Source organism: Gekko japonicus, unplaced genomic scaffold (assembly GCF_001447785.1).
Source record: "Gekko japonicus isolate JY-2015 unplaced genomic scaffold, Gekko_japonicus_V1.1 scaffold793, whole genome shotgun sequence".
Taxonomy (NCBI): domain Eukaryota; kingdom Metazoa; phylum Chordata; class Lepidosauria; order Squamata; family Gekkonidae; genus Gekko; species Gekko japonicus.
Window position 1 is genome coordinate 394,470 of NW_015167076.1, and position 25,703 is coordinate 420,172.

General features: G+C 43.9%; 1 protein-coding gene across 3 annotated transcripts in view; it reads left to right on the top strand.

Annotated features, from left to right (window-relative positions):
- Positions 1 to 23,576, top strand: part of LOC107111758 (chromosome unknown open reading frame, human C1orf21) — a 208,388-nt gene extending 184,812 nt beyond the window's left edge. For 2 of the 3 annotated variants that reach the window (XM_015412781.1, XM_015412782.1), the window contains exons 5-6: positions 548 to 608; positions 2,603 to 2,677. In XM_015412781.1, coding sequence (XP_015268267.1) covers positions 548 to 608; positions 2,603 to 2,665 — 124 coding nt within the window. In that variant the 3' untranslated portion in view covers positions 2,666 to 2,677. Of the gene's footprint in view, positions 1 to 547; positions 609 to 2,602; positions 2,678 to 22,651 lie in introns of those variants that run through there. The other variant, XM_015412783.1, reaches the window with a different exon arrangement.
- Positions 23,577 to 25,703: the final 2,127 nt, after the last annotated feature.

Below are 25,703 nucleotides of genomic sequence, written 5' to 3' on the forward strand. Positions count from 1 at the left end.
AATTATCTCTAGCACTTTATGACACTGAATTGTTTATAATTGAACTGTTTTTAGATTATTTTAATGTGGATTTGAATTGTTATTTACATATCAAATTGTGTAAGCCACCCTGAGCCTGCCTTCGCGGGGAGGGCGGGGTATGAATTAAATAAATAATTCGAGTCAAGAGGTCAATAAAAGTTCTTTGAGTTCATAAGACTATATTTAGACGTTGATGTTCTTGCTATTGTGATGCTCTGTGGTTATCAACTGCTGTAGCTCGTTGAATTGATCCTATTACTTTGTATGCTATAATTTTGAAAATTAATAAAATTTATGTTTTTTAAATAAATAAATAAATAAATAAATAAAATGTGCTGTATGTTAACCACTAGGTCCTTTTGCCAGTATTGTTGACAAGAAACACCACTAGATTGGAGGTGGAATTTTCTGCTCCCTCCTGAAAGTGGCACCCCTTAAGCTAGACATAAGAGCTGTGGGTGTCTAAGGAGCAACAATTTGTGAATACCTCTGAGCCTCTCAATTCGCTGTTCTTCTTGTGTTTCAGCATGCACATCTCTGAAAGCCAACAGGAATTTTTCAGAATGCTGGATGAGAAAATTGAAAAGGTAAGAATGGTGGGGCAAATGTTTGCAAGTGACAGCCACGGATATGTGAATCTCGGTGCCAAGTGACTAAGAATCAGATGGGGGGGGGTATTACTTGCACAGTGAGAGTCCTCATTTGTTTTCTTACTTTAAACTATTATGTCCTGTCTTAGAATCAGCATTCAGAATGGCTCGCAAGTATTAAAAGTAGTTGAACATAAATCCAAAGCCCAACCTAAGAACCGCATAAGACTCCCTTGAAAAGGGCAGGGAAACATGAATCAGCAAAAAACACATTTTCTGTTTTTATACATTATCGATAAAAAACAATCATTGTCTATGCAAGTCAAACACACGCACGCACACACACCCCGTTTTTAGTGTGAGACCTAAACGATGATAGTTTCAGAAAGGTTGCCGTGTTAGTCTGTGGCAGCAACAACAGGCAGGAGTCTAATGACACAGCACAAACTAACAGGATTTCATTCCAGCACGAGCTTTTTGTGGACTAGAACTTGGCAGATGAATGTAGTGGATATGGGCCTTCACCATGCAGACGTACGTATGCGATTATGAAGATAAAAATGTAACCATGGTCTGAGGTCCATGAAGCTCAGGAAAGAACAGGGTGAGATGTACTTAGCTAAAAATTCAAATGTAATCAAGAAAAGAACAGAGACTGTTCATAATAGCTCTATAGCAGTGGTCCCCAAGCTTTTTGAACATGCAGGCACCTTTGGCATTCTGACACAGTGTGATTGGGCACAGGCATAAAATGGCTGCCACAAATGGCTATTGCAGGAGGCCGGGTCAGCCACAAAAGGGCTGCTGCAGCTTACCGTCAGTCACAGTCCAGTGATGTGGTGGCAGCAAGTACTGCTAAAATAACATTCTTTAAAATCTGCACAGCCAGTCAGTCAGAAGCTATAATGGGCAAAAGCACCACATGGGTATAAAATCACTTGGAAGTAACTAGGAAAGGTGTCGACGAGTGCTATGGTGCCCCAGGGCACCATGTTGAGGACCTAAGACTGTAACTGTAATGATGGGTGAGTCCCATTTCATTTCATTATTCAGACTTGGGTGGTTGGGTATCAGAACCTCTTGATGAATTCTAATTCATCAGTTTCAGAAGCTTTTTTTTTGGGGGGGGGGGAATGGTGACTTCTAAATCAGTACCAGTATCCTGGGAGGTTGAAATGTCCTCCCACTTGTTTCTGAAAATTGCCAGTTTTAATGTCACTTACTAATGTTAGTACTGTGGAAATGTCTTTGGGGAGGGTGTTGTACAAACACAATATGGTACTCACATTCCAGTTGCAGTAACCACCAGCTTAACTGGCAGCAGTTTGACACATTCAGGTAGTTATCTTCACGGAAGCAGTTTCGTGGCTGATAAACCAACCTTTTGTTGGTCACTTAGTATGTGAGAGTGGCCCAGAAGGATTATGGTGTGTATTTAGATGTGAGAAGCTGCTGAAGTCAGGAGAAGTTTTAATTATTTTTAAAGTTTTGGGTTTTTTTCTTAGGGTTTTATCCAGATGTTCTGTTCCAGTGATGGTGAGTCCTTCCCTTGAACTGAGACTTCCCCTGTCTCAAAGACTCTTGCTCTAGTGGAAGGGCATGTTCCATCTGCAAAAGGCTTTACGGTTAGCCAGAGGGAACCTTTGGATCCAACACGTCGTCTTTAGGGTGTGGGAAATACAGTATTCCCCAGGAGAAGTCCCTGTGTCAGATACAGTTCCAGGGAAGGCAGAGTCAGGCAAAGACGATTGGTAACCAGCAAGGGGCGGGTCTCCTTGTGGCTCAAGAAGCCCTGATCTGTAAATCTTTGTAGGTTCAAATGCAGCTAGTGGCATTGATCTGGAAACAAAGTCTCATAATACCTTTGGTATGGACCAAACAAAATAACACAGAATAGGTAAAGGGAGTTTCATCTGCTCTGGCCTGTTGTTATAAGGAAGTTTCCTGGGTGGCTTCTGCTGTTTTCCCTTTTTGTTCCTTTCTTTGGCCAGGGCTGTCCAGTGGCACAATCCTTACCTGACTGCTCCTGGCTCAAACTCTGCTGGGAATCTTGAGTCCGGACACACAGCTCAGCAAGCGCAGTTTTGTACTGTTTGCTTGCCTTGGTGCTCCTTTGCCCTTCTGCTATGGAAGCCGGAGCATTCTTCTGAGCGTGTTATACGTGTGGAAGGGGGAAGGTGGAGCGGACGTGCTAGGTAATGCAATCCTTTTTGGCTGTTTTGTGAGAGCAGCGCAGTAGAGAACTGCACTCAGTGGAGGCCCAAGTCATGAATGTTGCCAGGTCAGGCAACTGGTTCTCTACCTCTCTTCCTGTAACAGCCACAGTGATCCATGCAATGGTCACCACCTTCAGACTGGACTACTGCAACTCACTCTATGTAGGGCTGCCCTTGACCCTGACTCGGAAACTTCAGCTGGTACAAAATGCAATGGCATGCCTCCTGACTGGGTCATCTGCATGGGCGCACATCCAGCCAGTGCCTCGTCAGATGCATTGGCTTCCAGTTGAGTACTAAATCAGGTTCAAGGTTATGGTATTAACCTTTAAAGCCCTATGTGGTCTGGGGTCATCATATCTGCCAGACTGGCTCTCCTCATACATCCCCTGGAGAGCCTTGCGCTCCTCAGAACAGCATCTTCTTGTAGTCCCCAGCCTGAAAGACATCCACTTAGCCTCAACCAGGGCCAGGGCCTTTTCAGCTCTGGCCCCGGCCTGGTGGAATGCTCTTCCAGGTGAGGTCAGGGCCCTCTGGGACTTGTTACAATTCCACAGGGCCTGTAAAACGGAGCTGTTCCACCAGGCCTTTGTTGAGGCAGCTGGTGTCTATTTACATTGGCCTCCCCTGCTCCCCCCGCTCTTTTCCATCTGCATGTAGTGTGTGGATATACTACTGTTGGTGGTTGATGTGCACTTGCCCAACTCTCTGGTCCATCTGGGCATACATACAGGCTCATCCAGGAGCTTTTGTTGATCAACCCTCCCCATCTTGGGAGTTATGTTACTATTTTTTAAACTAAATAATTGCAATGTATGATAATTGTTTTTATTCGGTTCTAACTTGCCCTGAGCCTGCTCACAGGGGAGGACGGCATAGGAATGAAATAAACAAACAAACAAACAAACAAATAAATAATGTTGCCACATATTAGTCATTTCTGGCTTCTAGAACTGGCATTTTTTTAAAAATGAAGGGGTGCAAGACATTGTTAGGAGTGCCGAAGCGAGGCATTTTGTAAGAGCATTCGGTGTTTTACTTTTTTGCTCTTAGGCTGGAAAGCCTTTTTAATGCAGTCCGACAGCTTAGCGATTGAGCCAGGGGATGGGGTTGTTTTGGAGTTGATAGCAGACAAAAAAATGGAGATGAATCTCCTTTCTAATGGAAGAGTAGCTCCTGTGCATTTAGTTCAGTGGGCTTTCCGGTTCATTCTTACAGCCACCATTGCAAATGTCTCTATGAAACGTACTGGCTAAATAAGTTTCATTTCATGAAACTGTGTTTCATTTCATGGCTACCTTTGCAGTGGTAGTATCTACCACATGATGTGTTAAGGGAGTTTTCTGGTGACAGTGAAGGCTTAAGACCACGGATTGCATAGGTTTTAAGCACCCTTCGCGTTATGTTGCATTATGGCCATAATCTTTAGGTGGCTGGCTCTGAATTGCATGCATTGGCTTTCTTCCATTGCTGAAAGCCATCATTATCATTAATGCTGTTGGCAAACAGAGAAGATGGTTGATTCAGTTTTTTTGAAGATGCTGAAGGAAGTGAGAAAACTTACAGTAGAATAAATGAGTCTGAGTTGCACAAAGACTGAAAGAGCCTGGGAAAAAATAAATTGCACCTCTAATTGTGCGGCCCGACTATTTAAAATTTGCCGCCACAGATTAAAATTGGACCCCATTATTAACTCCAGGTGAAATGTGTGTTAAAAATTTGTGTGTGGCACAAGTGCATTCTATAGGGAGCTTCTGACTTTGCAACAGTACTGTGTACCTGTATGGGAAAATGCATTTCCTGTTGCAATGTGTGCAGCATCCCTTAAGAAAAGGAGAATGTTGACTTTCATGTCCTAGAATTGTTTCAAGACAACAATACAACAAGCTTATTTAGAGAAGGGATCCTGCTAGAGAGGGTGTGGCACTTTGTGCTCTTTTGGGTAGATACGATCTTGTTTGGTGGTTTCCAGGACACTGAGTATGAATTCCTCCCAGGAGTCAGGAATCCTCTTACTTAGGGCGATGTTTCCATCTTATCTGTTGCAAGTCCAGATCTCTCTCTTTCTCTCTCTGTCCTTTATTTCAAACCAGATATCAAATCACATCTGGTTTGTGTTTTAAAAAACAAGGTTGGCAGAGAGTAGTTTGCAGCTGAGCCTTCTGGCTCCTCCCTCCCTTTTATTTGAGGAGCTCCATCTCTTTCAGTTTAGTTCAAAGGTGATTGTGGTGTTTTTCTCGTTATTGGTTTTTTAAAAACACCTGCTGAGAGGACTGAAACTGTTGATGAATCTGCAGCAGCAATAACTGGCATCGTCAGGACAGAACCATAAATCTGAGCTCAGTGTTAAGGACAGGTTGTTTCCGTGGTAGAAATGCAGGAGAACCGTCTTGCAAGACCGTTGCGTAGAAACGGAGTGTGCATCAGGATGGAACCCCGTTTGCGGTGCTCGTGTCTGTTCTGAATGTAAGGCATAATGGAAACAAAGCAGGAGGAGCCTCCCTACAAGCAACAAAGGATACCACCGAAGAATAAAGGCCATGAGTGCTTTTTGTGGCTGATCCTTCCATAGCACTCAGCGATCTGTTATAGAATATTTCTGTAGAGAGGAAATGAGAATAATTATGTTGATTCTGCCTGTGATCAAGAACTCTGTTCAAAAACACACAAGATACTTAATTCCTGTGGGGTTTTCTTCGACTCCTGTAAATCAATCCCACTCGGTGGTTCAGAATGAACAGCTGAAATACTAAATACTACTGAAGTTCCCTGGCTTCATTCGGTTTGCTGCTCTGTGCATGAGCCTTAACGAAGGTTCAGACTCAGTTGCAACATACGTGCTCCTCGCTCCTTTGCAGGGCAAGTGGGAAGGGAAGGTGCAGGGCGTCGTTTTCCAGTTAATGGGAGCAGTGTGGACAAAAGCAAACCTCAGGTATCTTCATGGCTTCTGCCTATAGCTTCATCTTTACAAAGCTTCTGTTTTCAGGTGTTTGCAGGAAATTGTGCTGTGGAGGGGCTATAAGAACGCACAGTCATTTAGGATACCAGAGGATCAGTATCAATTAACATGTTTAGCATCACAACACCAAAATAGTTCACCTGCTAGCATCCATAGGGATTTTAAAAGAATTTTGATCTCTTAAGGTTGGAAAGGGAGCACTGATTGTAACATATCACTACTTCGATACGTTCACCATAGCCTTCGGACTCCAGATGTCTTGAAAAGGAAACCAGTACACAAGAAAGTTCAATGTATTGCAGTTTACCAATCCCAGTTTATTCAATGCCAGTTTCATGTCCACAGTCCTTGGTCCAGCTTCTCAAATCATTGCATTAGTGTTTTCTTTTTTTGCCACTGTCAGATGTAACTAGCACTTTAGAATCCCTTGCCTTCTTCCTCTTATGTGACGGAAGAATTTGGATCCAATATCCTGTCACAGTATTATTATCCTGGGCTTGATGTGCAAATGGAGCCCTGCTGTTAAGGCATAATCCAAATTAAGTAACAGGACTAACCAATGAGAAGGAAGTAAAAGAAAGCCAGGTAACTAAGGAGGTAGATGCTCAGGGAGAGATGTTATCAAAGGTTTATTTTTTTTAAGGTTTAAAGTTTCATTTTAAATAGGACTCCCCAAAGCAGAGAGAGAGAGAATCACAAGGGAAGTCTCTCAGTGGAGGATGGAGAAATTTATAATTGCATCAATTATGCCTGAAAGATGAGTCCCCAGGGTCTATTAGAGAGGATTGGGTCAGAAGGACAAGTAATTAGCTTGACCTTAGAAATCAAGGCATAAATATTATCTTCAGAAACAACGGATCTGAGATGCAGCACAACAGTGAGAATAAAATATTGGGGATTCTTGGAGAGTCACCACAGGCAGCAGTTCTCTGAAATGAATAAATTAGCCTCAGAACGTAGCTTTGTCTCTTTTCAAGTTGGAAGGCAGAGACAGCCCTGTCTTGAAGCAAGGTCAAGCAGTGGGTTTTGGGTGCCACGGTGGGTGGCAAACTGAGAGACAGAACAGCCTGACCCATGGAGCAGAGCCCGTAGAGAAGGTCTCCGGCACACTTCCTCTTCAGATGCTTGAAATTCTACCTCATTTTACGCAGGATAACTTTCTGAAGGATTGTGCCCCATGTCATGTAGCAGGAGGTGGGCTGGGGCTTTGATCTTCTCCCTCTGTCACCAAAATGTCTTGGGCCAGTCCTGCAGTAAGACCTTACAGGAAGTATGTATGTCACGTTACACAATGGAAATATAAAGCAAACCCATCTCCTCCCCAGTGCACTCCACAAACCCCAGAGCACAGGGCACTTGAACCCCCACTTGTGTTGCGTGAATAGCAACAGAGACTTCTCAGAGCACTCCCTTGAAGAATCTCAGCTGCTGACTGCCACGTTTTGTGTCTTGGCTTGCAGCTCCTATAAATGGAGGGCTCTGCCAGAGCATCTCTTGCTACTCATGTTGCAGGAAAGGTGAATGAATATGCTTTTGTTTGGGTTTTGGCTTGGTGGGGGGAACGTGATTGTCTAAACTGTATAATCCCTGATTTGGATAGCCCAGGCTAGCCTGAACTTGGAAGCTAAGCAGGGTCAGCCCCGGTTAATATTTGGATGGGAGACCTCCAAGAAGTACTAGGGTCATGATGCAGCAGCAGGCAGTGGCAAACCACCTCTGAACATCTCTCGCTTTGAAAACCCTGTGGGTTTGCCACATGTCAGCTGTGACTTGAGAGCAACAAGAACAAAGGTTGTACAATAATAATAATGTATGTGTGTGGGGGAGAGTCATGATCAGTGTTCCCTCTAAGCTGAGTTAGTGTGAGTTAGCTCACAGTTTTTTAGCCTCCAGCTCACACATTTTTGCCTTAGCTCAGGGAGAAGGGCTTCAAAGCAAACTGATTTATGCAGCAGCCAAATCGCTTGCTCACAACTTTAATGCCAGTAACTCAAAAAGTAGAATTTTTGCTCACAAGACTCCACAGCTTAGAGGGAACATTGGTCACGATGGGAGGTGAATTTAGCCTCCAAAATTCCAGTTCTCTTCTCAAGGAGTTCACTTGCATGTGACATCAGGAAGTCCCAAACTGAGTTGTGTTACCTTTCCTATAAAGCCGTGATTCAAGGGGAGAGCTAGAAGTGCAGGTGCGGTGGAATGCTCCCGCAGTCATTTTTCTTCAGCTGCTGTTCTTCAGTGGAGCTATGAGACCCAAAATAAATAATAAATGGGAGAAAGGCAGATTTGGGGATGGGCAGACAAGACTTTAAATCTCCTTCCCAAGCACCACTATTTATTGGGTCTTAATGGCAGCCCAGTCAAGCATATGGGTTGGCTACCCTCAAATTTAGTTCGGTCCTAAATAGAATGGTAAGTAAAGCAGTGCCTCTTCAGAGGGTATTAAAACTGTTTTGGTGGCTGGGTTGCCATTCACAGTGTGCTGTCCAGGGATCTTTTTCAGTCTACATATAATCTGCACATTAAAAAGATCATCTGAATATGTTGGGTTACTCTTAGAATAAGCCATCCCATGGAAGCACCACAATAAACCTTCCTATCTGTAAAATCATGAATGAGGCATATGATCGGGCTGCCCATTCTCTGTAAAGGGTTGTGTGAAAGGTGGCTTTTACTAATCAAAGCTATAGTGGTCTTTTGTTAATGTGGATACGTATGCTTAATTCATTCGATCATTTTTTTTGCTAAAAAGGAAAGTGAATGACAAGGGCTTTCTCTAGACACCCTTTTCAGAGAATATTGGCAAAATCCCTTCTTTGCTGTAGTCCCCATCCCATATGGCTGTTTTTCACAGAGGCCCCATGCTTTTTGGTGGTCCCCTCCTTTCATTTTCACTAGCAGAAAGACTGGCTGGATCCAACCCTGTGTGTTCACACATGTCTACTCAAATGCATTTTCTTTCCACCTGTTCTTAGAACATAATGGCTGGATTCAGATGTCACAAAGAAGCTCTGGTTTAACAAAAATAAATCCATTTTATTCTTCTAACTCATTTCCTCTGTACTCCTTCCTCCTGGTTTAAGGAGTCCTTCACTTTACTGCCCTCTGTTCTGTAGTCCAGATTTGGCTACTGTTACATACCGTGTTTCCCTGAAAATAAGACACTGTCTTATATTTATTTTTTCTCAAGAAGACACACTAGGGCTTATACCACAAATGCATAGAAATCCTGCTAGGGCTTATTTTGGGGGTAGGTCTTATTTTCGGGGAAACAGGGTAGTGCCATTTTTCCCCCTGCCTTACAAACGGAGATTCTAAACCACAGATTAAATCCTGGTTTAGAATCCTGATTTGCAAGCAAGAAAGAAATTGTAAGTTAATGCACCCCAGCTCTGATGTCACAACAGACTGTGACTAGATCAAAAGTCTCTTGAACCAGAACTACTTGATCTTGGCTACCATCTAGGGGAAGAGGAGGAAGAGAAGAAAAGGAAGCATGCAAGAAGGCTTGTTACTGGCATAACCAACTGGAGTTTGTTCTTGATGTCTGAATGCAGTCAGAAAACAAACAACAAAAAGCCGAACATTTCCATACTAGCAAGCCCCTTTTGTTCGAAAATGCTTTGAACTTTGGAGAGTTGTTCATGAAAAAGGTCACTGCAGGTACAGAGGACAGGAAGGATAAGGGCAGCATGCAGGACTTTTATTGCTTCTCAGCTGTTGCATGCCTTCTGTCATCAGTTTGACCTGACTTTTCCCTTGTGGCTGACTTTCCCACCTCTCCCTCAAACCACTGTAACACATATATTCACGGACTGAGTAACAAGTAGCTTATTGCCCTGCTTTGCTGGAAGGGACACGAGAACAGAAGGAGATGGGGCAGAAACTGCACAAAAGCTTCAGAGGAAACTCTGAAAGTTTTGTTGAGAACTGTGCTTGAACTATGCTGAGAACTGAGCAACCTCTAACCAGCAGTCACAGAAGGAAGATTACCACTTCTAGCTGTGATTACATCTAGCTACACAGATCTTATTATCGACCCTTTGTGTGACCATTTTTCTAACCAGATAATATATTTGATGTTATTTGCAAGAAAGCTTGTGTTTTCTGTTTCACTGCTATTTTTTCTACTTTTCATATAACAAAAATTAAGGTAAATGTGTTAAGGGGGGCATCAGTTTGCAGTTTTCTCTAAGGTTCTTAGTATATTTGTAATTTTCCTTATAACTGTAAAACTCCATAAATATCTCAAACTCTGCAATTTTATATGCTAATTAATATAGGCCTGACAGGACAATAAGTATATATCGATTTCCCCAAAGTTCTGTGTGGCTTTTTTTTCCTTCAAAAAAGGGGAAGGGATCCCCCCCCCCCCCGATGGCTTCAGAATTTCCAGCAATTGTACATCTTTCTGTGTGTGGCCAGCCTTGTTTATGATCGCTAAAGGGGTTTGTTGGGCATTGTCACTTGCATCACACCAGGCCACCCGTCCCCTTCCTTGCTTCTTTTGCTTGCCATCTAGGAATGGGGGGGCCCACTGTTAAGTGATGAAGTGCTAGAAGGTGAAGTGTTGCCTTAGAGACATACTTCTCTCCCCCCAAAACATCACCCCTTTGGCTTTTCAGGTGCAGAAAAGAGTCATTTAGTTACAGAACTTCTGTATTCCTGGGGTCTATTAACCCATCATTTGAAAACAATTGCTGCTTTAATAATATTCTAAAATAAATACAGTATCCTCATAGCATCATTAGAATGACTGCAGTCCTTAGCTACTGAAACTGAAAGGAAGAGAGGAATTTGGGTGTTGAGCTCAGACAGATTAAGAGGCAATTATGCCCCTAATATTCCTTGGTTTTCAAAGAAAGATCTGTATTTAAGTGTTTCTTTGAACATTCAGAAATGAATTGATTTTTTGAGATGCTGGGGGCAGAATATTTGTGCTAGCGTTTGTCCAGGTTGTCTTTCCTCATTTGCTAACTTCAAAAAAACCCACGTTTTGGCATTCTTTTTTCTATCTTTAGGCACCAAGCCAAAATATTTCTCTTTACCCAGGCTTTTACTTCAGAGGGCCGAGTTCTTTTTACTTACCTATTGCTATTTTAATGTTTTAGTTGGTAGATTGTGGAGAGGTAGCATACAATTTTTTCTAAATAAGTAAGATCCTTGTGCCTGCATTAAGAGGCAATTATGCCCCTAATCATTCCTTGGTTTTCAAGCAAAGATCTTTATTTAAGTGTTTCTTTGAACATTCAGAAATGAATTGATTTTTTTGAGATGCTGGGGACAGAATATTTGTGCTAGTGTTTGTCCAGGTTGTCTTTCCTCTTTTCACTTTTTCTTAAAAATTGCCTTTGAAGGGGGAGAGTTTTCCATCCATTTCAGAATGGTTAGAGTTCGACTCTTGCATCAATGACAGCATGAAAACATTTGGTTAGTGTGTGGAATGGTATAAGGGAAATAACATTCCTGAAAATCAGACAAGATTTTATACATATCGGAATGACGAATATCGAGGGTAATATTCATCTGCATGTCCGTAACATTATCTGAGATGCAAGTCATTCCTTCATATTACTCATCTGCCATTTCGGGTACATAAGAAACATATCCTGACTTGCTGGGCATAATCTGATTTGCAGTTACGTCTGGTATAATTTGGGCACCATTTTGTAGACCTGGCCGGAGCTAAGCCTCAGTTAATGGCTCATCTTTCCCTTGCTCTGCAATCTTCCTGTTCTGAAATTATTCTCCTCAAATGTGGAAAAAACAATCCATGTCCATTTTTAACCCTGAACAAATTAATTAAGCTGTATTGATTTTAATTTGGCTACCCTTTCCTTCCTTCTTTCCTTCCTTCCTTCCTACTAAAAGCTGTGGTTCTTAGGATTCTGGTGCTGTCCACACAAAGTAATCAGGGAGCTGACAAGGTACTTAAACAGCAAAGCCTAAAGCCAAGAGCTGAGTTAAAAACCAGGGAGTAGCAATTTACTATGGAACTTTGAGGTATATAAATCAGCTGGGAATGTATGGCTTGCTCAGGGCTGAATGAAGACATGCTGAAGTCCTACAGTACGTTGGGGTAAAAAGGCCCCAAACCCTTTTCAAAAAAGAGTAAGGTATTCTAACATTGAAATTTAGTGACTTTTAAAATATTTTAAAACTCATAATCTGCGCCCCTAAGATCCGGCTGTGTGCTTGACTGTGCCTTGCTGTTTTGTATGTGAGAATCTAGGAGCAGCCCTGCTGGATCAGACTGAAGGTCCCGTTAGTCCAGTGTTCAGTCCTCCACTGCGGCCACCAGACACCCTGGAAGGTCTACAGGGCAAGAGCACAGAGGCCTGTTGTAATGCCTCCAGCAGCTGGTGTTGAGGGGTGTGTCCTGCCTCTGAACATACAGGATATTAGCTGTGATGGACCATGTCCTCTGAGAATCTGCCCAGTCTCCTTTTGAAGCCCCTTTATGCTCGTGGTCATCAATCCATCCTGGGGCAGTGGTTTCCACTAGTTCATTATGCATCGTGTGAAGAAGCATTTTGCTTTTGGCTGCCTCTAATCTGCTGATGATGAACAAGGAGGCATCAGATAAAGTTGTAGTATTTGGGGAGCAGGCCCGTATGCACAGGGGTGCCCACGAGTGTCTGGCACCCTCTCCAAACAACCAGGCACCTTCCAAAGAAGTCAGCACCTCCCCAAACAGCTGTGCCTCCCCCTAGCCCCAGTGGCGGCGGCAGCAAGCGGGGCCTGCGCACGAGAGAGAGGGAGCCAGCCGGTGAGAGGAGGAAGCAAGTGAGAGCCTATTTCCTTTTCTCCCTCCCTCCCTTCCTCCCAGCCAGGTAGGCTGGCTGCTTGTTTGCTCCCCTCCTGCCTTCTGTCACACCATGACCAGTAAGTATGGGCTGTGGCCAGTGCTCTCAGGGTCCAGCAGTGTGGGCGGGTGTGTGTCTGCTTGAGTGGCACTGGCTTGAGTGTCTGCTTGAGTGGCACTGGCTGAGGTCTCTCCCCTCCCCAAACCCCACCCTCCCCAGGGAGCACCTTGGTGCACCCCCAACAGAAATGTTCTGGGTACGGGGCTGTTGGGGAGAGGCAGAAGCTTGGCCTTTGCTTGTATGCCCCCCGCCCGCCCACTGGTGGGATTGGAAATGTATTCCAGAGGAGAGGCCTTACTCCCTTCAGTATGGAGGTTACCAAGAGTTGGAAACTGATGCAGCTAAAGTAAGAGCCTGCTATTTTGCCCAGAAAATGTACGACAACTAAGAGCCAGCTCTCTGGAAGATTTTTCCTCTCTCTTCCTTGCTAGGTGCTTTGGTCAGAGCAAGGCTCCAGTGCCCATCGACACCCGGCCTGGTGCCCACCAAGTGTTCTGGTGGGGCCGCGTAGCTCTGGACACCTGATCAGCTGTACAGATTTAAATAATTTCATTTCAGTGGCAGCTGCCATCACAGACAGGGTGGGTTTTATTTTCCAATGCGCACCTCTTTCCCAGTGTGCTTGTTTTAATTGCCCCTCTCCTCTCCTCTTCTTGGGCTTCCTCTGTCTGTGCGCATGTCTGTGTCTCTGACCCCACCTCCCACAGCAGCCGTGTTCTGCCTGCACCCACTACCCTCTCTTAGAATTCCAGAGGTGCCCACAGGCTCAGAAAGGTTGGAGACCCCTGGGTCAGAGCTTCTTTCTTATGCCCTTGCTGTGAAGCAAAGGCAAAAAAACTTCTGAGAAAGCAGATCCATGTGACAGGTGTTTGATGCCGTGCTACATTCAAATACGACATTATGTTAGTTTCTTAATTCAATTAATATGTTCATCAATGATTTTCTCCCCCCCCCCTTTCTTCACGGTAGCTGCTTACAGAGATTGGCTGTGCTAGAGAGCTGTTTGTCATGCTTCAGGAAGACGTGGGCTCCGTTCTTAGCTTTTTATGCGTGTGTACGCGCACGCCTGTCCTTATTCTCTACTCTCCCTTTTCTGCGAGTGCTGTTGCAACCTACGCAGAGTAATCAGAAAGCTGACAAGATGCTTAAAAAGTAGAGTGAGGGCTTGAGTGAAATTCCAGAGTGCAGGGGATTATTAAACCAGTTGAGGATAAAGGACTCAGTGGCCCCTTTAAAAACGACCCTAATGGGTTGATGAAAAGGGCAGTGTTTGGGTTGATGAAAAGACCCTCCTCCCAACCGTGCAGTTATATGTGTAGGATTTGACTCTCGCCCCTTTCTCTTCTTAGTCCTTAATTGCAACCAGTAGCCAGTCACTGGAGAAAAGTCTCCCAACTCAGAAGTTTCCCAGCTGAACATGCTCTAGTACATCTCGGGCCAAACACGTAGTTGGAAGAAGGGGAAAGGGAGGGACTAGAACCCAACAATAAGTACAAGAGGATCCACACTGGCTCCTAGAAAATCTAGGAAGTTTCTCTAGCATCGCTACCCTAAGCAGAGTTACACCCCTTCAAAGTCCATTGAAGTCAGCTAGGACTAGAAGGGTGCGTTCAGACGGTGTGCTGAGAGCGGTTTAAACTGGTCCGGTTTTGACGCAATTATCTTTGATCTGGATAATCGTGATCACACTTACCTCCCTTATCCCGCCTCACCACGCAGTCACATCGCTTCCCGGCATGTACACTACTGACGCACAGGAGCATGTGTCGGCAGGTTTTAATTTTTTTCTCAGTTTGTGCATGCGCATAGGCGCTCATCCGTAAAATGGGGGGAAGCTATCATGGCGCATACGCAGAACCACCAGGGCGAATCAATCCAACCCCTCCAACAAAAGACTTCCCTTTAAACCTTTGACCCGAAAATGGCCTCCGTGAGATCCCGAACTCATCTAAACGCTAAAATGAGTGACCGTTTAAACATTGGTTTTATAAACGCGGAAGCAGAGCTCCACCTATGCGCACACCGCCGATGCTAAAAAAATGGCGGACGAAAAGCGGAAGCCTCGGGCGTCTGCAGCAGCTTTCGAGTGGGGAGGGGATTTAAACCACCGGAAGTGGCTTGACACTGGAGGAGCGATCACACAGGGGGGAAATGCGGCTTTAAACGCGAGAACTGAGAAAACACCACTTGGGACCTGGTAACAAAATACTCCGGGTTAAAGGGATTTTGAGCCAGAAACCAATGGCTGGGGATGGGAATCAGATGTTGACAGTGTGATCGTGGATATAAAATCCGTTGTTCAACAGTCACGACACCAGATCAAATGGCACGTCTGAATGAAGAGTGTGATTCTGCTTAGGGTGGCTCTGAAAAGCCTTCAGTGTTTTGTTTTTTAAAAAACCTACTTGGGATTGGATCCCATGGACCTGTTCTGTGAACGATGGTGCCTTCCCTCGCGGAAGAGGGTCTTCCAGTGGCAGCCTCTCCTGGCACCAAGTGCTGGATGACAGCCCTATTAGTGGAATGGATCCACAGCATCTGGCCCATGATGACCTTAACTTTAGTTCTGCTGACCATTTCCCTAATATGAAACATCTCCCAAGTCTTGCATATAATGGCTTGGATCCCGTGAATGGCATGTGTGCTAGATAGTCTCTTACTACATAGTGTGCTTTCTCTTCCTTTTGAGCAAGGGCCTGTTGAATACTTCTGATCTTGCGCAAATGGAATTTTTAAGAGCAGAGACTGTCTAGTGTACACATGGAGCCGCTTTATGCTTGATCAGACTGTTGGTCCATCAAGTCCAGTATTGTCTACTCATTGACAGCAAATGTCCAGAATCTCAGGTAGAGGTCTCTCACGTCACCTACTGTTTGCTCCTTTTTAACTGGAGAATCGAACCTGGGACCTTCTGCATGCAAAGCAGAGGCTCTTCCAATGAGCCACAGAACATTTCATTGCGCTGTGCGTGGAATTTATTCACGGGCTCCAAGCCACTAAGGTTAACATCGACAAGTATTCCTATCCAGAGTATCCATGGTCTTACAAACAAACCTGTGAATATTATAATCCCTCTACTGCCAATGTGAGCCAGGGCTAATTAATTTATTCATTTAAAATATCCCTGCAAACCCAGCGTAATGTTTGTAAGATTTTTCAACTCCTGTAGCGTACAGTCCTGACAACAGCAAGCCGGAGATTGATCTTTCTTGGCCATCACTCAGTGATGCCTCCTTCCATGGGAGATGAGTGGTTTGTCTACAGTCCCCAAGGAACTTGACAGTTGAGGCAAGATCTGAATGGAGTGCTCCCGAAACTTATGCTTTTATCCTTCGACACTGAAGTTCGTGCAAGGAAGCGATCCTATGAGCTCAGTAAGGCAGAGATGAATCCAACCCTAACGCAGCACCCCCAGCACTAGGACAGATAAAAGGAAGAAAGAGGGAGGGGTCTTCCTAGTGTCTTCCTAGTGAGCTAGGAGCTGCGGTGGCTCAAGTGGTTAAGACGCTGAACTGCAGGCTGTGGAAGGTCGGTAGTTCAGCAGTTCGAGACCCGAGTGTGCCGCATGACGGAGTGAGCTCCCGTCTCTAGTTCCAGCTCCTGCCAACCTAGCAGTTCGAAAGCAAGAAATTGCAAGTAGATAAATAGGTACCACTTCGGTGGGAAGGTAACAGCGTTCCGTGCACCTTGGTGTTTAGTCATGCCCAGCCACATGACCAAGGAAATGTCTTCGGACAGCGCTGGCTCTTCGGCTTTGAAACGGAGATGAGCACCGCAACCCTAGAATCGGATTCGACTGGCTTTCGAGCAAGGGAGTCTTTACCTTTACCTTCCTAGTGATCCTTACCAGTCGTTATTCACCTGATCTTCTGTGTTGAGGAACAATTGCTTCTAGGGCACCAGGCCAAGAAGCTTTTGCAAACAGGAAAAGGGTTTGTTCTTTTCCCTTTTAGGCTGTCAGTGTGTGACAAAGCACTGCCGTAGGTATGAGCAGGCGGCAGCAGGCTAGTAAAAATGTATGAAGTGTATGTAGACAGGAGAAAAAACCAACAACCCAGCAGGGCATTGAAGAACAACACCAGCCCCAAAATAAGCAGGTCAGCTCTACTCTGCTTGTGGATTCTGAACTTTAATTTGTTCTAGTGAGAGCCCAAACTTAATGCGTATTTATGCAGAAGTGAAAACTAGCACAGCTACTATTCTCAGCACTGTCAGATTTGCCGTGCTCTACTGAATCAGTTCTCAGGAGATTGATATCTACTTTAAAATCCTTCAGATGGTGCTTATTCCTAATGGAATAGCTTTTAAGTGGCTTTTTCGAAGTTTTAGATGAATTTTATAGATGATGGAAGTATCAGCAGCTAGGCATGATAGCTGAATGGAGCCTCCATATTCAAAGGCAATGGATCCCGTTGGGAGAAGGAGAAAAGATAGAGGAGGAAAGTTGTCAGGAAGAGTCTCAATTTGTTATTACCCCCCCCCTTTCTTCTTCACAGAAAGGCCATTGCCTGGCTTGCTGGGGGGGGGGGCTCTCTCCTTGTCTGGGTGCTTCTTGGCTTGGGTCTAGCAGGTTTCTCCTCCCAGGTAAAGTTGCTAATCATGGAAATTAAAATTTTTAAAAACTTCCACAACCTAGTACTTCAGCACCAAGGCTGCGGTTAGTCCCAATGAGAATGAATTCATGGCAGAAACCTCAGATACATACCAAACAGGAAACGTCAGAACCAAACTGCAGGAGCCAGGTCAGCTCTCTCCCAGTGGTGTATGATTAATGTTTATCATGTTTCCGTTATTGAGCCAGCAAGTGGTACATGTTATTGGCTGTGAGACAGTATTGTGGCAGATTCTAGAATGTGCACCTCCTTATACACCAGTTGCATCCCTTGCTGGCCCTCTGCTGAGGGATTTAGGATGAGGAGACATCTGGGAGATTAGGAGGGGCTTTGCACTTCAAGATCATTGTTTGATCTTAGCCCATTTAGTTGAAAAATGCACCTCCCCACCTAGAGGTAAACTGTATGTCGCATTCGTAGATCTCAAGAGCGCTTTTGATACCATACCCAGGAGTAGATTGTGGGGGGAAACTGGAACGTACCTCGCTCAGGCTAGTAAAAAATCTCTATACGTCATGTGTGGCTCAAGTTTGCTGTGGAGAAAAGGGAGAAATTATGGAGTGCTTCCATCTTGATAAAGGAGTGAAGCAAGGTTGTCTCTTAGTTTATATCTCAATGATCTCGCAGTTGCTCTTACTTCAGTAGCATTCCATCCTCCGTACTTATCCAAAGGCACTAACTCTACTCCTTTACACTGATGACACTATTCTTACATCTCACACTCAGGCTGGACTGAGAAGTATTTTAAGTCGTTTCTCAAAATGTTGCAGATTCGAAGAACTTCAGTTCAGTCATTCAAAGTCAAAAGTTATGGCCTTTTCTAAAGCCAGGAAAACTATTCCTTTGGTCTGAAGAAATGATGGTGCTTAATTAGAACAAGTTTCCAAATTTCCATACCTCCATGTGGTTTTTTTTATTCTAATCTTAACTGGCAATCCCATTTTAAATCTGTAACAAACAAAATTAAACCAGCCGTGGCAGCGATCGAATGCTTCTTTTTCTGCAAGGGAGGTAAATATATTCCAGGTGGGTTGCATGTTTAGGGGCAGCTGCCCCCTTTTCAGAAGCAGAATCCTCATAGGAAGACACAGAGTCCAGTTCACTGCTAGATTTGCTGTCATCTTCTTCTTTGGCGTCCTCAGCTGGTTCTCCCAGTTGCAGTCTCAGGAACTCACACGCTTTGGAAACAGAGTCAGTTTTTTTTCTTTTTTGTCCTGCAGTTTGAAAATGACGCCTTCAGGGGTTAACCATCTGTAGGAAATGCTGTTTGTTTGTAAAAAAAGAATTAAGTCTTTATACTTCTTCCTCTTCTTCCTTATTTCAAATGGGATGTCTTTTAAAATTCTGATGGTGTTGCCTCCGATTTTCAGGGGTGTTCCTATAGTTGCTTTCAGGATAGAATCCCTCACGTGTCTCTTCGAGAATCTAACCACTATCTCCCCAGGCAGATTATTTTTCTTGATGTAAACGGAATAGGCCCTATTAGACCACAACCATTACGCTTATAAGGTATTCCGCTTCTAAATCTGTAACTAGAGCTAATGCATCGCTCAAAAGTTGCTTTAGATTCTCGTCTTTTACTTCAGGGACCCCTTGGAACCGGAGGACCGGTTAGCTTTCTCCATTTGCAGTTGTAAAAGTTGAAATTCATCCAAAGCTTGCTTCCTTTCCAGCATTTGCACCTTTTTCTTGACTTTTTAAGAGTTGGCATCTATTTCCTTTACTTTCTCAGCTGTTTGCTCTGTCTTTTTTGTAGTTTCAGACAGTTGGAGCTGCTGAGTTGCAAAGTTCTGGTTTAGAGTTGTCAGCTGCTGATTGATGTTAGTAATCTGATCCAGTAGAGGGCGCAAAGAGTCCGCCAAAAGTTTAGAGAACTCAGTGGTCTCTTCCAGTCATGGGCTCATGCTCCCCTATGGTTTCACTTTTGCCTGTTTTGTCTCTCTCCCCTTTTTTCCACGCCATTTTTATGGATTGTTTACTTTTGTCAAAACTTGCTAAAGTCTCTGAAATTCGCCCAATGCCTATCCACGCTTTGGTAAGGTTCTTAAAAAGATGTCAACACTTTTAATTCCATCCCCCCCCTGCTAAATCGCTTTTTAGTTTCTCGCCGTTCTCAGGGGGGGGGACTTTCTTTTTATGTTGCCGGTATTTTGCTTTCACTCCACTCACTGTTCTTTGTTGGTCATAAGACCTTGCTCAAAATCTGTTTTAAACGCTCGATCTCCGACGCTTGTCCCAGTCGGCGGCTCTAGTTCCATTCGGACACATAGCAGCAGGACCATCAGGGTGGAAGAGCGCCTCAATTCCCCAGCATCGCACTGGCGAAGAGACCACCCTTCAAAAGGGCCAAGGGTAGGAGCCTTTCACAAAGGATCTGGGGGTAGTGGCGGCAAAATCGCCCCCCCAACCGCTAGCGCGCAGTTTGCACCCCCAGGAGGTACATCTGCCAGTGTGTCGCCATAAACCGGAAGTCCATTATATACCAAATGTTTAGAAAATCAATAATAATAAATTTTTAATGAAATTACCTTGTATGTTTATAATTATGTTACTGGTTTATATGTTGGGCCATAGATATAGCCATGCCAATTCTCCAAATTATTCTGAATAAATAACAATAGAATACAATTATTAAAAATTGTTATATATTGTCTAATTTTTGAATAATTTTAGCCTAAAATAAAATTAAATTGGCCAACAAACATGGTATCAGAGTTTTCAGTGGTCTGGATGTTTGTCACCTCCATCAAAGTAAAAGATCAAATTACTAGCTGCTGCAGTGGCATCATATAGTGTGAACCTGGGATGATGCAATCACCCACATACATTGCACAATGCTTGCCAAGAAGGAGATACAGGTGGGAGGGGGTAAAAAGGAGAGGGGGGAAACAGCATGGGGGTGGGGGGAATAACAAGGTCAGCATACAAAAGAAACAGCAGAGATGGAAGTGACCCAAATAGAGAAGGACATAGAAATGTTTAAAGAGAAGGCTAGGGAGAATATAAGTGAGAGGGAATTCTCTGAACGTTTGGAATCTTTAGATAAGGATATACATAAACAATTTTTAGAATTGAAAGAGGTCAAACTCCACAAATTTCAGAGAGACTTGAAAGACTATGAAGAGGGTAGGGCCTATGATTGGTTAACGCAGAGAAAAACTGGTAATAGTAAGAAATCTGTCTCCTTTGATACCACCTTGAATACCAGTTCTGACATGGAGAACAGTAATCATTCAGGGACAGGATCAGGCCATGCTACCAGTCAGAACAACCAAAACCACTCAATACTGAAGAGAGATGACAATTTTTTAGGACAGGACAAGGAACTAAGGTCAGGAAGATCTACACCCCAAGAATACAGACCCAGATACAAGAGGAGAGGTCAGATAATCTCTCTAAAGTGCAGTTGACAGAGTTAGAACTTTCAGTACTGAGTAAAGGCCTATCCTTTAGGTTGTCGAAGGCTTTCAGGGCCGGAGTTCCATTAGTTGCTGTAGAGTTTTACAGAATGTGTGAGTGTGGTCATTGGCACTGTAGAACCTGACGTTTCGCCAGTCACAGTTACTGGCGAAACGTCAGGTTCTACAATGCCAGGACCATGGCCACACATTCTGGAAAATCTACAGCAACTAAAGGCCTGTCCTTTGTTCCTACACCTCCACGCAATTCATTTCAACTTATGGTGGAAAGTTTTAATCATAATATGTTTTAACACGTTAATAAACATTTGTACTTTTATAACATGCAGTGCTAGCTTAGCCCCTTTGGTTCGCAGTTATATCTTGGGTTGAGTCCCCCCCCTTTTGGGGGGGGTTATTATCAGAGGGATGTAACAGCATCTCTGAGCACTGGGCCCCTTCTAGTCTCACTTTGTAATACTGTGTCCTTTATGTGCGTTCTGTGTTATGTCTGTGTGTATTACCATCATTACTATTTTGTTGTTGTTGTTATTATTTTGCTGCCAGGTTGCAGCCAACTTATGGCCACCCTGTAGGGTTTTCAAGGCAAGAGACATTCAGAGGTGGTTTGTCCATTGCCTGCCTCTGCATCGCAATCCCGGTATTCCTTACTGACCAGGGCGGACCCTGCTTAGCTTCTGAGATTGGGCTAGCCTGAATCCAGGTTAGGGCATCATTACTGTATCTAACAGTAAAAGGGCTGACCTGAAAGCAGTCCGCCCCATTAAATCCCCCCCCCCCCCGGTATGGAGAAAAATATGACTTTGTAAATTTAATAAATGGGAAGAACCCCAACACAGCTTGGTAAGAACTGCACTCGTTACAGGAGGTGTGAAATGTAGAGAACAGTTGGTTAAAAGGGGGAAATAGAGAAATTAGGAAATTCGATTCTTGAGTTCTTGAGCCCCTGAGAGCTTATTGAATCCTGGAGGAAGACATTTTCAAATTGCTTATCTCCCACGTGTGGTTTCTCACGAGACCATGGCTTGTTGCTTCTAATAGCAAACTTCATGTTTAATTGCCATTAAATCAGTGAAAAAGAGCTACCCACTGACAAGAAAATTCCATATGCTTGGGAAACTATCCAGGTATACCAAAAAGTATGATTTTTTTTTAAACCCTTCCTTAAGGCCTGGTTAAAGCAGAACATGCTATAGGAGGCACAGAATGCTGAGGTCAGTGTCGGGTAGTCCCACCGTGTTTTGTTTTTTTTCCTGACTCTGGAAGGTGTAATGCTCTGCAGCTGCTTCTCGCTTCTGCCTCTTATCTAGCCGTTGGCCTTGAGCACGCATCCCTTCGGTGCGAAACTTCTGTTGCCTCCCGCTCACCTTTGAACCATTAACCAGTTCCCTATGCTCCACATTAATTGCTTATTGGCTCCTAAGTGTCAGGGGGTGTTGTATGAACCCACTATAATTACTATTGCCATTTTGTATGCCTCATTCCTGACTCAAAGAGTCTAAGATGACTTCACCTTGCTCTGATCAATAAAGCTGAACCTGTTTAAGGACCTGCTGTTGATGCTGAGTTAATGAAGTACCTGACAGTCAGTTGACCATTGGTTAAGGGGAGATCAAATGGAAAACAGACAGGGCGAATTTACCAGTAGGTCTTTACATTACCACAAGACTATTTTTGCTGCAACAAACCAATACAGCTACCCTTCTGAAATCTGAAATAACATGGTTGTTTCCACACCACTTCCAGTGACGTCTACACAAGCTGCTGAAGAGGTTAGCATGGACCTTATGGGGTTAACATGCCCCATTTGTGACACACACCCTAACCACAAGGCACACAGATGTAGGCATTGCCTTAAAGTAGTATGGGGCTGAATCCTACAAGAAGTAGAGGGAACTTGTATATAGCTAAATTGTACTTTTTAAGAATATATCTCTGTATAGTAACTCGTTTCTGTTTTTTCTCTGAAGGGTCGTGATTACTGTTCAGAAGAAGAGGATATCACATAGTGCCAATTCTGCCGATCAGAAAAGGAATGCTACTGCTGTGTAAATAGATTACAGTCCAGTCGAGATCTGTTTTCAGAAGTCTTCTCAAGTGAACAGCACTATATAACAAAACAAAAAAAGATCATTTCCACATTGTATGCTCCGTTCAGTGACAGTGTTTCTTAATGACCATACAATGAACATTGCTCAAGGAAAAGAAAAACACCTTGTATGGAACTGCCTCTGCTGCTGCTAGTTGGAACTTGTTGCAGGTTTTTCAATTTCCTGTGGTCCCCAGAAACACGGCAAATCTTTGACATACAATCTGAGAGAGACACTGTAGATTCCTCTTGGGCAGTCGGCCTGTTTTCTATTGGCTGCGGTAGTGGTTAATATGAAAAACCTTCCATAACCGAGCGGCTCAGCCTTCCAATTCACCCTGTTTGTCAACCCCCACCCCCCTCACCAAACGGGGTCATGGAGTTCTTCTTATTACTGACAATATAGAGCTTTGGAGATGGGATGCTTTTGCCATGACAGACGTCGTTTCTGTGCTAGGAAGAAGTTATCAGTAAAAAAAAGCATGCACACAAATACTGGATATGGTGATGCAGGAGCAGAAATCTGTATTTTTTTTAAAAAACGGTTTCTTTTACTAGATATTTCAGTCAAGGAATAAGCTTGCAGTATTGGCTTTGCTGAACGCATTTGGAAGTTGTGATCGCAATCAGTTTGACTCCCTCGGGTTTTTTTTTCTAAGAAAATAAACATTTTACTGTTTTTAGGTATTCTTGTCTTAAACCCATTCATACAGTCCAGTGTTTTAAGGATAACTGGGTAAAAAGGGGGGGAGGGGGAACCAAAGCACCCCTTTGGGATTATAATTGGGAGAGGATGTTATTTTAAAGCCCCTATGTGCCAATTTGGGGATGTCTGTAGAGTTTATTTTTCCATATTATAAAAAAAAGATGATACTCTCTCTTCTCAAAGGCAGATGTAATATTTTTAACAAATATTGTCATGAGTAAAATAATCCTAAGGTTTAAAAAAACACCTTTGCATTTATTTTTTTGAAGAAGTCTGGTGACAGATTCCTTTGTGTCTTCATCGTTTTATGGGGGAGTGTGCCCATCAAAGAAGAAGAAAAACACACTTCCCTCTAGATTTTTAAAAAAATCCTCCTGTGGCCATTTAAAAAGCAAGCACTCATTTTGGTCACTGTAGAATTGATGCTATAATTAAGACTAAGATTTTTCCAAGCTAACAAATGTTCACAGGAAATTCTTTTGTTTTCGTATGTTGAATTAAGAGATAATCGACTAGAATTAGATATACTCAGAGTCGATATTCAACGATTGCCTGCTCAGTTCCAGAGCCTTACCTGAGGATACATATACTACTGACCCGTCAGGACAATTCGCCACAAGTGTCATTGAGCCTCACCTGCACTGATTCTCTGTTTCTCACTGGACGAATTGGCCTCCTCTGATGTCCCTGTTAACCATGTGTCCAATCTCTCACTGGACCATCAACTTGGTGTTTCAGATCTCAGCCTCCGTTTGTGTCACAGAGGGCCTTTGGATCTCTGGGTCTTGACAGTGGGAAAGCCTTTCAGTTCTGAATTCTAGGGTACATAAGCTGCTGTAAAGGACAAAAGAGTTGCCTGCAAACCCTGGGCTTTCACAGGGCTCCCTTTTGGGTGTTCATCTGATGAGTGGTTTGCGTGCCTTCTAAATGACAAGGTAACAACAATCTCTGCTTAAGAGAAGAGCTACCCATAAGTCGTAAAGCATAAGTGATATATTCAGGAATCTTACCTTCTTGTCCTTCAACCTCACTGGATTCCCTTTCCTTTCTGTATTTAGATTCAGCATCTGATTTTACCTTTTCAGTCTTTCTCTTAATGTCTGTATATTCCTTCCTGCCCCCTTTATTTGGTTGGTTCTGTTACATTATCCCAGCTTTCCCCTGGACATTTATTTATGATTAATGAGAGAGGGCGTGGACTCACCCTTGTATTAGTCCCTGGAGAAAAGGGGTGGGGGCCTCTGGGGCAAGGCAAAGTCTGGGCAAGTGCTTGAGGCAGTCACCAGCCCCCTGTTTTCTCCTTTTGGAAGCCAAGAAGACCACACAGGGGATTTGATCTCACAAACTGCCACATTAAGAGAGACTTTGCATAGCTTCACACCTAATCAGGGAACCTGGTAGGCACAGGAAGGAGTCTGCTTGGTTTGTTTGTTTTTCAGGTGTTGGTCCTTAACAGATTTTGAATATCAAGAATCTTTTGACTCGGCTGTGAACACTCAAAAAGAATGGTTCCGAGATAGATAGTCCACCCCAAGAGAAAGGTTGCTCCACTTCTTTTTTTAATCTCCCCGGTGTTTCCAGTTTCCCCAGTCTGCCCATGATATTCTGGAGCTTGGAATGGCCTCTAGCTGCTCATAGAATTAGGGACACGTCATATAGAAGATCTGAGGTTGGGTCTCTGAACATACTTGACATGCAAGAACAGTTGTGTAAGATGAGATTCAGGTTAGAGCCATGGCAGTAGGTCAAGGAAGGGTTAACTGTTTCCTCAAAACAAGCCCCTCTGCTCTGCAGTTAGGCCCAGTAGTGAAAGAAGGTAGGTACAATAGCAGTTGTCTTTCTCTTCCAGGGCTAATTCCAGCTTGGGATGCCAGGTTCCTGATGGGAAAACTGCACTGGCCGGGGGATCACTCCCCCCATACACTTGCTTCTTAGGTCCGGAAAACCCATTGGGAGAGCCAGCAGCTGATCTCCAGCACAACATGTGGTTTGGGTTGTCAACAACTTGTGCTGTTTTCCTTCCACCCCTTCCCCCAGTCAAGATGCTCTGTTCCTGGAAGAAGGAAGGCCTCCAAAGCCCTTCCTCCTTGCTCAGTGCCCCCAGAGTCTGTGTTTGACTTAGAGTCTTAGGACCGACTGCGGCCGTTGGGGATGAGGAAAGCCAAAGAGACCCTGTCTCCCATAGCAACTGCCTGCCTCCCCTTTCAAGAGTCATGGTACTGGTGTG